The sequence below is a fragment of the Dermacentor silvarum genome, chromosome 1 (genome assembly GCF_013339745.2).
Source record: "Dermacentor silvarum isolate Dsil-2018 chromosome 1, BIME_Dsil_1.4, whole genome shotgun sequence".
Taxonomy (NCBI): Eukaryota; Metazoa; Arthropoda; class Arachnida; order Ixodida; family Ixodidae; genus Dermacentor; species Dermacentor silvarum.
The window spans coordinates 220720988-220736288 of record NC_051154.1 but is presented as its reverse complement, the minus strand read 5'-3'; the positions used below and the strand labels follow the sequence as shown (position 1 = coordinate 220736288).

General features: G+C 47.7%; 1 protein-coding gene across 1 annotated transcript in view; it reads right to left on the bottom strand.

The window, feature by feature from the left end:
- Positions 1-15301, bottom strand: part of LOC119436777 (zinc finger CCHC domain-containing protein 7-like) — a 41386-nt gene that overhangs the window by 3024 nt on the left and 23061 nt on the right. Inside the window, exons 5-6 of the mRNA XM_037703766.2 lie at positions 13734-13829; positions 8121-8217 (exon numbers count right to left, since the gene is read on the bottom strand). Of these exons, the coding sequence (XP_037559694.1) occupies positions 8121-8217; positions 13734-13829 (193 nt within the window). The remainder of the gene's footprint in view (positions 1-8120; positions 8218-13733; positions 13830-15301) is intronic.

Sequence of the window (15301 nt, the reverse complement as noted above, 5' to 3'; positions counted from 1 at the left end):
CAACATGCTGGAGTGAGACGCGGCAAAAAACAGCGAGCGAATTGACCTCCATGCAGTCTCTCGCTTCACCGCGAACTAAACGTCGAAAGCACAGCGCACACGACTCTACCGGCACTAGTTGCACTTTACACACATCGCAAGTCGCTTTAAAAATGAGGCTCGCGCGGGCGCTCACTTTGTGCACATCACAAATTGCTTTCAAGATAGCGGCCGCGCCGCAGCAGCTGTTGTCAACAAGATGCTAACGTCTCGTCGTCTGGGGGCAATGACTATCCGCTAGACACACCTACTCCGGCGAATGATTTGAAAGTAATGGATCCTTTTCACCTCATCAGAAAAGTTATCAGAACCGACGACAATTGCGATAGCTCTTTTAACGGACTCTGAGACTCGCGTAACGCCTTTGCTTGCCGTGAAGCGTAAGAAATCCAGGCTGACCTACTTCTGGAAATAAAACTTCCGGTAAGCGCAAGCTTGCCGACTTTGTCATAAATATGCAGTGAAATTGGTGATAATTCAAACCGCTTCAGTGCGACGGTGCATGTGCCGCAAATTGAGTGTTTTGTGATAGGCCGGGCACGCGCATTGGGTTAGGCGTCGGCCGCTACGTACGAAAAATGCTGTAACAGCGGCGTGAAATGCATTCTCTCGTGGAGTTCACACTTTATTGACTGGCTTCGGTACGTCTCAACTCCCCCCCTGCCATCACGAAGATTTCCCGGACGATGGTTTCGGTTTCGTTCGCGGCTTTGCCGTTTGGCGTACGTATATAGTACATGCCAATTTCGCGTCAACGAAGGTCCGCCACAACGAAATTTTTCGTGTGTACCGTGAATTTCATTGTAGCGGGACTCGACTGTATACGCTTTAGGTGGGGACACTTCTCAGCTTGCTTGCGAAACGCGATCGACCGGCTAAAGTAGCAACGGCGCCTCCATCGGCCCGGTGACGGCAGCGGATACCAATTGGCGGAACGACGCAACTTTAGTTTTGAAGACAGGCAAGAGCTTGCGCGGACAACGAATGAGTGCGTAACACAAGCAACCAGAGAATGGCGTGTGCACGCGGCGTCACAGCGCCGTATCTGCTCCGTTGAGGCGATGCCCTCTCCCCCACCATATCCCCTCAGACGGTGACCTACTTTCGTGCACCACTCAATCATTTCAGATTTTCCGCGAAGTGCCAGTTGCCATATACCAGCAGGAGATAAAGCCAATAAAACCTTTTGTCTTGAAGTTGCATCGTCCTGTCGATAGGTATCTGCTGCCATCACCGGGCTGATCGAAGTACACCGTTGCTACTTTATCTGGTCGATCGCGTCTCACCAGTGTCCTCACCTAAAGAGTACCTACAGTGGAATCTCGATGATACGATCACGGCTAATACGAATTTCCGGATGATACAAATTTTTCTGTGGTCCCCGCCGAGCCCCATTACTTTGCACCGTGCTAGAGAACAGTTGTTACGAATCGATTTTCGACCCACGTCGGTTGATATGAATAAACGCCGCCCCACCGACGGCCGCGAAGGAGAACAGTGCGCAGTCACGCGCTTTCTCCCTTTCTCTTTTGGTGCAGAGGCGCGGACGCGGTGCCAGACAGCGCGGAGGCCGTGACTGGGCGCGAAAAGTTTGAAGCAAGAGTTTGAAGCGATGGCGCTTTTGTTGCTTTTCCCCACGCAGGCGTGGGGAAGCGCGGCCGCCGCAGCGAGCGAAGGTTTGTGCGGTCTGTCGCTTCAACGGAAACTGAGCGGCGTAAGCACAGCGTACACAAAGGTCAGAGCCGTGTGGAGATGGCTTTCAAGATACGGTGCGCGCAACAACACCGACACCCGGCACAGGCGCAAAGTACAAGAACGCATTTGTTGGCAGAGTGTTGCCCCCCCCTCCATCTCGCGCTGACTTCCCGCTTTGCTCCTTTCGCGTGGGAGATTGCGTCGCCAGTTACCCTTGGGCCCGGTTGCAAGATACGCATTTGGTGCCGTAGCACAACGTCGCCCCCCCCCTCCCTCCCTCCCCGGCCTTTCGCGTGACGGAAGTCACGTTTGCTCTCCGCTGTGCGTTCGCTCTCCGCGAAGGTGTGCGCTTGCCCCGCGCGCTTTCACTCCCACATACGGCACGTAGCGACGATTTTATCGCCCTTGGACTCATGCTGCTCCTCCGCATCACCCTCGTTGATCTCCTCTCCCATCGGTGGGCACACCTGGTTGAGAAGCGTGCTCGCTACCGCCCTCGTCGGCGAGATTTTGGAAGCCGCATTATGGCCGGTATTTTGTCTCGCGCGGCTGCACTGTAAGCGGTATGCGTATACATGGAGTTCTATGGGAGGGTAAACGGGAGTTGGAAAAGGTCGCGTTGTAGCCAGTTCTGCACTATAAACCGTTACGTTATAAGTGGTTTATACTGTAAATGCTTTGTACGTACGTGTGCCTGAGTGAGTTCATCTTCGACTCTTTAATTTAGCTAGTTTTAATTGTGTTTCGATGATACGAATTTCGGCTAATACGAATATTTTTCGTGACCCCGTGAGATTCGTATCATCGAGATTCCACTGTATTGACCCTTTTCGCGGAGCAGTTTGTTTTAGATAAACGAGATGGCGCTCACGGCGGCGCGCCATACTTCTCCTCAGGGACTGCGCACGCGTACGCAACCATTACCGCTTCTACCTTGCTTCGGTGCGATCAGCTGTCGGAACTGCAACTGAGTTTTCACTAACACACTGTGCTCCAGTCATGCTAGATTGAATCATGTGGTTGGAAGACGTGTGCAATAGTTGGTTGTAAAAATAGTGACTGGGATGTTAAGGAATAGAATGAATATGTGCGGCCAAGTTCGCCGACTGCTGCTGCAACTGTCCGAACGTGTTACCGACGCTTCGTGATGTACGGCTTTTCTCGAAGATACAGAAATTTGCTCATCCGCCAGCCTTGTATCGCTAACCTTCAAAGAAAGGGCTTTATCCCCCGGACTTCGGTAAAGTAAGTACCACTCGGTAAACAATGACCGCCGCTTCCTGTCATAGTAAGTTTCGCGCACGTTATCTATACACATCTGTCCCAAATGGCAGGAAACCTTACGCCCACTCTATCGCCAACGTATCAAGAATAAGTGAATGGGCGCACACTTGAATATATGCGCACTGTATACGCACAATAAATGACGGACTACATTTATGGCGCACGAATTGTCGAAGCTGAATGTTTCGTGACGGTCCACAAGAGTAAGCGAGTTACTAGCTGTAATATATATTTGCTACAAGGCATTACAATGTACAAAACAGCTACGTTTCAAGCCTTGTGCGCAGCAAGAACAAATCTATCGAAACTGAACACACCCGCGAGCGATTAGGCAGAAAATGATCAGATAGTGGCCGCACCGAGGAACTTCACTGAGTCAGAAACTGACAAGCCACTGCTTCAAAATATTTGCCGAATAAAGAACAAAGAGCAAAACACACTAATCCTGACTGAATTCATGATCGGAAAGCTTGGATAGCTTGGAATACATATGTAGCCCCGCTTTTAGAACAACCACCATATACGCTGCTTTCGCCGTTTGAACATAGCTTAATCAGCTCCGAAAGTGCTTTTGCATGTTCTCTGAAGCTGTGATCAAAGCTTCATGTCGTCCACCTAGTCACCGTCTACGATATCTCCGAAAACAGAGGTTTTCTAAGCCGCGCCGGCGTCATACACTTCCATTGTAAACAAGGAGGCAACGGAGGCAGTTGAGGCAAGCAATGGACGCGTCACCACGTGATCAAACATGGCAGCGCCCACAGGATCACTGCGAAAAGGGTCAATATATCTCACACCATAGCTCGAAGGCAGCGCCCACGGTGAGTCCCCTGAATGCAACTGCTGCTTTGCCTGTTGTGGAGCATGCGATGTACGCATTGTACGTGCGCATGGAAGTGTTTGTGTAGCGCTTGTACGCGTTCATGGCAAGGCACAGAACAAAAGAAAATTGGGCAGAACTCGTCCACAATGACTATCGAAGTATGCGAATAGCCGAAACGAGTCATGCATGAGGCATGTACTGCCAACAAGGCTTCACTCTTGACACGCTGCGCTGCTGTGAAGTTTGCACATACCTAGTGGCACATACACGCTGACCCAAGTTGGCATCAAAGCCGTTCGTTGAAGAAAGGCACACACCCAGCAGCACATACGCACACTCTCAGCTTATGTGCAGGTGCTCTTCTTGATTGGGGTTGCCATAACCGACAACACCAATCAAGAAGAGCACCTGCACATAAGCTGAGAGTGGCTGTAAAATGCCCAACACATCTTTGTGGATGTTTGAAACTCCACGATTCGACTTATTGACATAAATCATGACCTAAGCCACGCACGAGTAGGCATCGTAGGATGATTTGACGGTCTATATTTGAGTTCAGGATGGAGGCGACCCACAAATCACGTGACCTTGAACACTGAGCCGGCGGGAAGACAGTGCGCATCAAGCCACTGTCCCTGGCCAACTCTCGCACCTGTAGCATACAGTGCATGAACCGCTCATTCTTATCGCACTTGGACTTTATATATGGAACATTACGGCGACGCTAACGACGAAAAGTCATCTTGAGTGTTCATATAATTTAGTAAAAGTTCCAATAAGCGTCACGCACGTACAAGTGTTCATTAATTTTCGTAAGCCACTACTAGATTGCACTAGTTGTCCCAGCGACGACAGCAATATCATATACAGTGTAGACCGCTTATAACGTAAGTCGCCGGAGTCGTGAATATCTGCACTATAAGCAGTACCGCACTATAACCAAAACAACGATTTTCAAGCCCTGCACGTATGCAAATCATGTAGACCAAGGATGTAGACACGCTTTGTAATATCGCACGCACATCGCGATTACGTTTTCGCCAGTGAGCTGGCGAAAACATAATCGTGATGTAGTCGGTGCTCTTCAAGCTCGACAGCTTTGCACCGAGTCAAAACGAAACAACTGTTTGCCGCAACCGCTGCGGAAAACACCGTGACCGCTATCGACGCGATTATGAACGGCGACTTTGCGGTGCTGAAGGCATGCGCCCAACGCACGCACCGAGTCGTTGCGATTATGAAAGGCGATTTTGCAGTGCTGAAGGCACGCGCCCGACGCACGCACCGAGTCGTCCAGTCGCTGCAACAACTGGCCGTCGAAACCGCGGTAGCTATTCATGCGATCATCGATGGCGACTACGCAGTTTTTTAGGCACGCGGCCGACGTGCGTACCGAATAAAAACGAAACTACTGTTCGCCGCAACCGCTGCGGAGAAAACCGCGGCCGCTATCGACGCGATCGTGGATGACGAATACGCAGTTACGAAAGCATGCGGCCAACGCGGTGTTACAAGCGGCGGCAAACGCAAGGATACAGGCTTTAGAGACACAAATAGGATCGAAGCGTTCCGGCGTTGCATTCATTCATGTACGATTTCAACTGATGGCTGGGGCGATGCGTACTCCGCCGCTTCGTTTCGGTTGCGCCGTTCTTGCTCTTTTGCGTCGGACATTTAGGGCGCTCCACGCCCAGCGAGCTCCGAAAGTAGTCCGAATTAACCGATGTGTGGTCAAATAAGTCCGAATTAACGAGTTTTATTGCATTGAATAATTCATACGCCGGCCAGGAGCACACACCTTCTTGAGAAGCGTGCTCGCTTCTGCCCTTGTTGGCGAGATTTTCCCGCAGAAGCCGCATTATAACCGGTAATTTCGTTTCACGCAACTGCACTGTAAGCGGTATGCGTATACATGGAGTGCTATGGGAAAATTAACGGGAGTCTGAAAAGACCGTACTATATCCGGTCCTGCACTATAAGCGGTTACGTTATAAGTGGTCTATACTGTAGTTGCCACAGTATCCCACGCTCGGCACCAAGCCGCAACTTTGGTTGCAGACTCCAATGAAGCGGCACTGGTTAGGCTTAGCTGGTGGGTGCGGTGGGCAGCAAGTTCGTCCTGAAAATCTTTGTACCAGTAGACCCAATCAGCGATCAGTGAGAAATCATGTGCACGGGCTGGACTGATCGCCACGTGCGTGAGGAGTTTGGGTCTGCAAGTGATCAGCTAGCAACTACTGCTAACGCTTACAAGTTCATACTACGGAATGGTGCAAGCTCACATGTGGGCATAAAGCCCAAAAAACTTCAAACTGACATTGTGTAGCACAGCCTAAACTGACAGGGCTGCGGAGTCAAGGTTACCTGTGCAGTATCTGTACTTTGCGACAACCCGCAACGCAAGTCGGGCTGCACGATGGGTGAATGCAGCCGCAGCCTCAAGTATTTCAAAATTACAAGTAAACATTATTTTAATGGAGCACAACACAAAGCAAAAAGTGTGTAAACAAATATTCTGCTGCGCTGATGCTCTAAAAAAACTATGAAATCAATTTTACCATCACATTTTCTTTTTCATAGAGCCCAATGATATTAGGCCATTTTGGCGGCATTGCTCATGTTTCAAAAATTGCAAATGTGTTCATAGTGAATGCAGTAAAACCTCGGTGATACGAATCTCGCGGGGTCGCGTGAAATATTCGTATCACCCGAACATACACAATATGAAGAAAAATGAATTTATTTTTACCAGAAAAGATTTCTAATAGTGGAATCCCATTGACTTTCATGTTATAAGCCTGCCTAGTGCAAGGCCCACACCTAGTAAAAAAAAAAAGTGCGGGCCTACACAAGTCAGTATGGTATACGAGGTCTATTAGAAAAGTATCGGACGTTATTTTTATATATTTTTTCCGAACACCTTATAGATATGAAACAAGTGCGCTTGCATCAGCCGACCTTGAACCTTCATGCGCATGCGCAAAATTTTTCCCGCCTGCCGATAGCGTCAGTCGCTGAGACGCAGCGTTTGAGTGAGGTAGTGCGAAGTGCTCTCGTAGGTTTTTATATTGCAAGGAAAATGACTGAGCGACTGGAGCAGCGCTACTGCATCAAATTTTGCCAGAAACTGGGTGACAGCCAAGTGGAAACCATTCGCAAGATTCAGATGGCTTTCAGTGACGATGCTATGAGCAGCACACAGATTAAGGAGTGGTACAACCGGTTTAAAGATGGCCGCACATCGGTGGAGAGCGAGCCACGCTCCGGTCGGCCATCAACATGCCAAAATGACCAGGTCATTGCTGAAGTGAATGCTGTGGTGATGCAGGACCGTCGTGTGACTATCCGAGAAATTGCGGAAGAGGTGGGCATCAGCACTTTTTCTGCACATTCCATTATGACCGAAGATTTGGCCATGAAGAGAGTTGCGGCGAAATTTGTGCTAAAGCTGCTCACAGTGGAGCAAAAGCAACTTCATATTGAAATCTCACAGGACATGCTGGATTCCACAAACAGTGACCCCGACTTCATGAACACATAATCACTGGTGACGAGTCTTGGGTGTACGGGTACGGCCCAGAAACCAAATCCCAGTCATCACAGTGGAAGCATTCCACATCACCAAGTGCGCAGCAACGTCAAAGTGATGCCGACTGCTTTCTTTGACTCCCGCGGTGTGGTACACCACAAGTACCACAGGGTCAAACAATCACCAAAGAATAGTACTACAGGGATGTCCTCCGTCGCCTACGTGATGCTGTGCGGCACAAGAGGCCGGAGTTGTGATCAATAGGAAATTGGCGCATCCATCACGACAATGCTCCTGCACATTCCTCGCACTTGATTCAGACTTTTTTGGCAAAAAACCGGTTCCTGTAGTTCAACAGGCTCCTGTAGTTCAACAGACTCCTTACTCTCCTGATATGGCCCCCTGCGACTTCTGGCTGTTTCCCAAAATCAAGAGGCCATTGAAAGGAGTGCGATTTCAGACAAGAGAGGACATTATGGCTGCAACGACAGCTGTGCTAAACTCCATTTCGAAAGAGGTCTTCTCGGAATGCTTCCAACAATGGCAGCACCGCTGGGAGAAGTGTGTGGAGTCCCAAGGAGACTACTTTGAGGGTGATTAGGTTTCCAATGCTCCAGTTATGCCAGTTTTTTTTCTTCAGCCAAAGGTCGGATACTTTTCTAACAGACCTTGTATTTAGTTATCTTTAAGATGCCTGTTTCAGTGCCAACTGCCAGCAGGAGAAGAGAAATGTGTTCAGCGTGCACTTACCTCTCAGCACAAGTGGGGGCTTCTCAGGGCGGTAAGGGTCCTTGTAAGAAACGATGTAAGGTGTTGATGGCCGCCCACGCTTTTTCTGGTGGCATTGCTGTCAATAAAAGTTATAAATAGTATTCTTAAAGGCACCATCATCAACAAATTTAGCAAATGACATAGATAACTCCTAAATGCATAATTAAATGTTTTGTGGTGAACAATATTTTTTTTGGCAGGACAAGCTTTTACATCATACCAGTGCCCATGCTAAATACACCTGCGTTTGCAGACAGTTTAGGCGCACAGCTTCCTTATTCATTAAAATGCCCCAGAAATTTTCCAACAGTTCAATAACAAAAAACAAAGCTTCCAATGTAGTTGTGGACATGGCTGCTGCTTGCAATCCCTTCAGTGCAACTACACACTGTGTACAGCATCGTTTTTAAGAAGCCACATACATACCCATTACATATTGGCACAACAAAGGGCGTGACATGCATGATGCACTGCGAGTTCTATTTGACGGTGTTACTAGTCCTATACGAGAAGAGTTCTAATGAAGATAGTTCCCAGAGTATTCAAACAGTTCAGCGAAAGAAATGCATTTGCATTCACAAATTTCATAATCTGTGTGCAATTAGTTTCTAAAGCTTGGTTACAGGCAGTGTAAAACAGATGCAAAGACAAGGGACAGACAACATAAGATGTGCTGTCTGTAGCCATGGATCTATACCAATTAGCCTGATTGCTATGTTTGCTAGTTTCCAAGGTGCAAAGTTGCCATACACAAGTGTAAGAAAAAGTTAAAATGCCTCACAAACAAAAATGTACTGAATGCATGAATGCAAATACAGTGGTGTGCCTAATTTAGCCATTCACATCACAGTGAAACCACCCAATATGGGCGGGAGCGAAACTAGGAGATGGTGCTGGGTGAAAATTATTGGCAAAGGCAGCAGAAGTACAACAATGTGACGGCAATAGTGACACAAGCACCGCTGCGTTCCTCGACACCAATCGAGGGGCAACTATATTGCGTATCTTTTATCAAAACTACCACGTGACAAAGTGAATGTGTCCAGTTTCTCAAATGTGTGTCATCCCTAGGTACACTGAGGTCAGGCTCGCTGGCACAGAATGAGGAACAGAGCTGTGCACCTAGTCAAAAAAGTGGGAGAAAATTGCAGGACAGCATGCATGGCCCTGGCTGATGCTGCACACCTACTACATAATTACAGTAAGAATTTTTTTTTCTAACGTAAAGTGTGCTTTGCCTTTTACCAGGTACTTGGTCGATGGTTGGGTGGGCATGTTAGTGTCTCGCCTCGTTTTGGGCCACAATAAATTAAAACTAGTGGTGGGATTTGAACCAGGGTCCCTCAGCGCAAAACTATTTGGATGCTCTACCCATAAGGCCACAGACACAGACGTGGAAAGAGTGTATGGCTGTCAACCTTACCACTCGTTCATCTCACATAGCACTTCGAGATTATTGGCATAAATCCATCATATTGCAGAGAAACAATTTGCTTATAAAAGAGACAGCAGCCGTGTGCACCAGTTTTGCCGACGGCTCAGAGGCAAGAACTCAGTGACGCCATGGAGCACGTACAGAAGTGGCAGGCCAAGCAAGCAAAGCACAGGTGTGCTGTGGAGCAAGGAGCGAAGCGAGAGCATGTCCTGGCACTGAAACGCAAGGCCGAATGCTTCACATAACCTTGTTCCAACACGAGTTCGACCTGAGCAGCTTTTTCAAGCAAAGCTTGTATACGCTAGCCTGCACCGGCGATGTAACACTAAAAAAAACCAGCTGCTCGCAGAGCTGCACAGGTGGTCGGCACGCACTCGTGCCACTGCTCCCGCATTCGCCATCTGCTTCCACAGCTGGCTGCGTTGCCGCTAATCATTGCAGCGTGTCCTGGCACCAAAACGCAAGGCCGAATGCTTCACATAACCTTGTTCCAACACGAGTTCGACCTGAGCAGCTTTTTCAAGCAAAGCTTGTATACGCTAGCCTGCACCGGCGATGTAACACTAAAAAAAACCAGCTGCTCGCAGAGCTGCACAGGTGGTCGGCACGCGCTTGTGCCACTGCTCCCGCGTTCGTCATCTGCTTCCACAGCTGGCTGCGTTGCCGCTAATCATTGCAGCGTAGAATTTCACTCCTGTCATAGTAATGAGGCGGCCGCGTTCACAGGGGTATAAGCCATTGCTTAAGGGGGTACGAGCCATTCAGTGTCTTTAGTAACGGACAGATTTAATTTTGAAGAAATTTCATGGAAATCCACCCAGAATGAACGCGCTCGGGAGAGGGATCGTTGTCGACGTAGCGATTCTAGTGGGAGGGCTTCCAAAGCCCAGGCGAAACGTCAGCGAAGAGCCGTGGACCCCCAGTTGAGGGAGCGCGATGTTGAGGCGAAACGTCAGCGAAGAGCTGCCGACCGAGAGTTGCGGGAGTGCGATGTTTGCGGGAGTGCGATGTTGCGGGAGTGCGATGTTGCGGGAGTGCGATGGAGTGCGACCCCGAGTTGCGGGAGTGCGATGGCCAAACGCTGACGTTTGGCCTTCCGGCCAAACGTAGCCCTCCAGGAACCCGACAATGGTGGTTCAAGCCTCGGCAACGCTAGTGCCAACTTCCCCGGTGCGAAGGCCAGGTTTCAACGCGAGTTCTCAACCGGAACTTCGGAACAAGCTGCAGTGCGTGTGACCAGTTGTGATTTGAGCAAAACGTGGTACTTGTCTGTGCAATTCGTTCGGAGGAACACCGAAGAAACACACGATAAGCTTCACTTACCCCATTTCCTCGACAGCGGAAAAGCGACTAACTTTTTCCTATGTGTTACGTGCCAAGTACAATGGCACACTGTTAATGATGGTACTACGATGCATTAACTCATAGAATGGCCATCTTAATGCCTGAAGCGACACTCCATTTAAAGATAGTCTTTTTTATTATGGGCATATTTTGATCAAACTTGCATCACTATGCATTTTGATTTAAATTAAATTCTAGTGATTTGCTTGGCAAAACCATAATATGATTATGAGGGCATGTTTGCATTTCGCCCCCATTGAAATGCTGCCACTGTGACCGGGATTTGATACCGGGCCCTCGTGCTTAGCAGGGCAACACCACAGCCACTACGCCACCATGGCGGGCTTATGTACTGACACGTTGATTTCGAATAAGATATGAATCTTCCTGTGCAACAAGTAGTTTTCAAAATATCAAGAAATATATGTTTTGTTTGAGCTGGTCTGAAGATGACCTCTCTATGAAATGCTGGTCATTATAAAGGAGACTGGCATATCAAAATGATGTCGAATAATTGGAGCTTGAAGTGGCTGCAAGAATGAATGTCCTAGACCTAGAGTGGTTTATACCAAAGTTATAGCATGAGTTATAGCATGGCAAACATTCAGAAGTGAGAACCCATAGTAACAACCAGGACAAATTATTACTGTTTGAATATTTCTGTCATAGTGTTTGTTAATATTTTAGGCCTACGTCACTTTCTGTCTACTTTATTGGCAAAAAAAAAGAGAAAAAAAGAACAACTATTGCGACAGGATAAGGAGAACCAGAGATATCGTCACTCCAAAACTTCAACACCACCAGAAATGCTTTTCGAGAAAACAATGAGAAACGTTTCACAGCCTGTCCATGGTGACTATAGCAAAAGCTAAATTGATTAAAGATAATACAACGGCCCAAATGCGCAAAAATAAATGCTCCACACCATGGAAGAAGGAAACCCAGGAGAGGCCCCGGCCAGCACGGACATATTGGAGAAAGTGTGGCGGAAGTTACTTGCTGTTTTTCGCAAAGGTGCACTGGGATGGGTACCCCAAATGTCAATGTTGCCATAGCAAACAGCACTCCTGAAGCTTTCGCTGCTGCTCTCGGTCTCTGAAAAGTGAGATAAGATTTTTCCACCGGTGCCTTCCTTGTAGCACTTTTTGTTCGCGAGAAAAGCTTACTTTGGAGTGTGGTGTGTAAGCTTGAAAGTTGTGTTTTGGGTCTGTGAGTGTGACTGTAAGCCAGCAACAGATACACTCAAGTAATCACGGCGCGGATCTTCGTCGTCCCCTTCAACGTGCCATGGGAAAACACAGGAGTGCGTCTGCTTCACTGAAATTGCTACAGAAGTTTCGTAGGCTTTGTTTTGACGCGTGTCGGCAGCACACACTTCCGGCAAGCTGCAGAACCCCTCATTGGAGGCGCAAAGGAAGATGGCACACCAACATGGCTGCACTTCCGGCTTCAAAAACATGGCGTCAGAGCCTCTCCTGTTTTGTTTCTTTCCTCCATGCTCCACACCAACCTGGAGCAAATGAACATGCAAAGGTTTTCGGGCCGACCTTCGGCTACAAAGAACAGTGCATCCCCAGACGAATGCTACCACCTTCTACCAAGTAAAGAGAGCTCTTCTCAACTTTAGATGGGTAGTGTCCTTTCAGGAAACAAAAATCAGGTGCGACATACTATATGTTTCCATTTTATGGCACTGTATAAAGGGCACCTAAACAACTTGAAACGCCAACACTCGATATCCAGCAACAGCACCGACACACTTGGTTACGACTTGACGATGTCATTCACGAATCTGTGATGTCCACAGTGGAAGCACTAGACAGTTAAGACACAAGACAGAGAAGTTTGAGGCCCTGATGGACATGCGCCATGTAGGACCATTGCAACCAGGAATACACAGGCAACACCGCAAAAGACGGAAGAGCAAGATAAGTGAGAGAAAGAAAGACTATGGTCAGGCTTGCATCACAAGGACTGTCATCCAAGCTAACATCTCCTAAAAATTCTGATCAAGCTAGCAACTCCCAAGGTGCATGCCAGCACGAGGTAACTGCTGACGGAAAGACATACAAGCAAGTTTTATTCATCAGCCAACGCTGCACCTTTCTAAAAAAAATTGTTTCCTGATGATGTTCTGAAGACAGTAACTCAGAAGGGCCAGTTGAGAAAAACATTTTCTGCAACAGACTCGTGGCCCATTCAAAACGACCAATGAAACAAAAATCTTGCGTCTCATTTTATTTCTTGCTTCATTAAGTACCTGTAAATTCTAATTATGATATAAGGCTTCTACTTCGCTGCAGGAGTAAATTTTCGTCAGAGGCGTAATCGTGTTGCTGCCGAAAATATACACCAGGAGCAATGTGAAATACACTTGGTTACTGCAATATTAGCTGTGTTTGTCTGACTGAGCTCTGCACCACCAGGTGGCTGCACCACTCGGGCCGCTCACGTTTGTCTCCACCCCGCCGGTAAAACACCCAGTCCACCTGCATTTACCTGAATACCGGACACAATAAATCTCTCCAATATATTAATTGAAAGCAATAAATGGCACATTCACACAATAAATGGTTAATAGTTCTCTCTCTTACCAGATACTATCTGTTCACAGCATTTTTTCTCAAAGGTAGCCCATATAGTGCACACAACAGATTTGCATGGGCCTTCCAATGAGTCTTGACTGTAGGAGTAGTCATTCAGTTGGCACAAATTCATTCAACCGGAAGCACATGGCAGCCATTTAACAAGTTAGGAGCCATAAAAATAGACAGCAACATTGGCATGCAATACATTTCTGGACTTGGACTTACATGGCCATAGTGTCCCTGGCGGCCACAGTTGTAGCAGTAGCGTTCTTCGGGAGGCCGCACCTTGAGTTGAACCCGCACAATGGGACCCTCCTCAGTCTACAGCAAGGAAGAAGAAAAAAAAGAAAGAAAACCAAATCAGTTCCGATTACCTCAGGACACAAACAAGTTATTGTTCCTGATTAAAGTATGGCTCTGCTTAAGGAGGAAGAAGTGCCAATTTTTCTTGGAAATAGATTTCGTAGTCCCGATACTTATCCCAATGCTCAACTGCAGGCTGCATGCATAAGCTATGAAGAATTCATGTTTTCCTACAGTCTTCACATCCTGAAAAGTTCTGTGGGATGCTTACGGGGAATGGTTAGAAGTTTCTAAGAATGTGAAGGCGAAAGCCTAGTTGGACCCATGCCGATGTGGAATGCTCTGAGCACGGCCGCTCGATGAAACACACAAGGTGCAGCCTGCCACGTCGCGCGGCAAAGTATGGGCAGAGCAGTGAGGCGAAAGTAGACATTTGCCGCCACTCTTTTAGGGGTGGCGCCACTGCTACGGGTCTACTCTCCCTCCGGGAAAGCCCCGCGGGAGAGATTTCGCGTCTCGCTTGTACGCCTTTTGTCCGCACACGTGGTAGTGTAACAGTGTCGAGGTAGTTGCCATGCTGCATGTGGCGCTATGCTGCGCAACTGTTGCGTGCTGCTGTGCGCTACTAACGCAAGAAAATATCCATTGATCCGGCATCATCAGTTTCCGTGCGACGTAGAACGCCGTAAAGCATCGCTGAAAAACATTTCGCGACAGGGAAGTGGCAAAGGAAGCATTTGGGAGCCGAATGACAGGTTTTTAATTGGTGTGTGCACTTCACTTCACCGACGACCACACCGAGGTACTGTATAAGAAGTTTCTAAGCAAATTGTTACGGCCGCTGCTGGCGAACTGGGCCGGGGACCTGATTGCAACTGAGGAGCGGTTAAAACTCGCCTACAAGCCTCCGTCACAGAAGGTAGAACGGTCACATACGACTTTAAAGCTGTTGAACGAGGCGTTTTTCCATGGATTCACATCGTGTAAATAAAGAAAATAACAATAATAGCTGTATTCACATTGAACCCTTTTTTTCACTGCATTGTCTTTACATAAATATGCTACACATTGGCAATGTGGCTGAATGTACGATCCACTATAAACTGCTACCTAATTCCATTTTTCTAGAAAGGTGAAACTAAAGAAATGTAGCAGAAAATAGTTATCCAAACCTATGTCATTATGCATGCATTTATTGGTTGTTTCATTTAACGTTTTTTTTTTAATAACAAACAAGCACACTAAGCAAGGCAAGCAAATCAGCACACTCAACAAAAGAGCCCACTGTATCGGCAGTACTACCGCTCGATAAAGAACTCGCCAGTTCTCTTGAACAATGGTCATATGGCTTGAAACCAGCGACAAAGGTGCGCCGTTCCTATGCAAGTCCATTAGTGGCCCAATACCGACTCCTGGGTATATTGATGTTCTTGCAGGCAGCACTGAGATTTTATTTTATATTTTGGAAACAAAGCACAACTCTCTCGCAC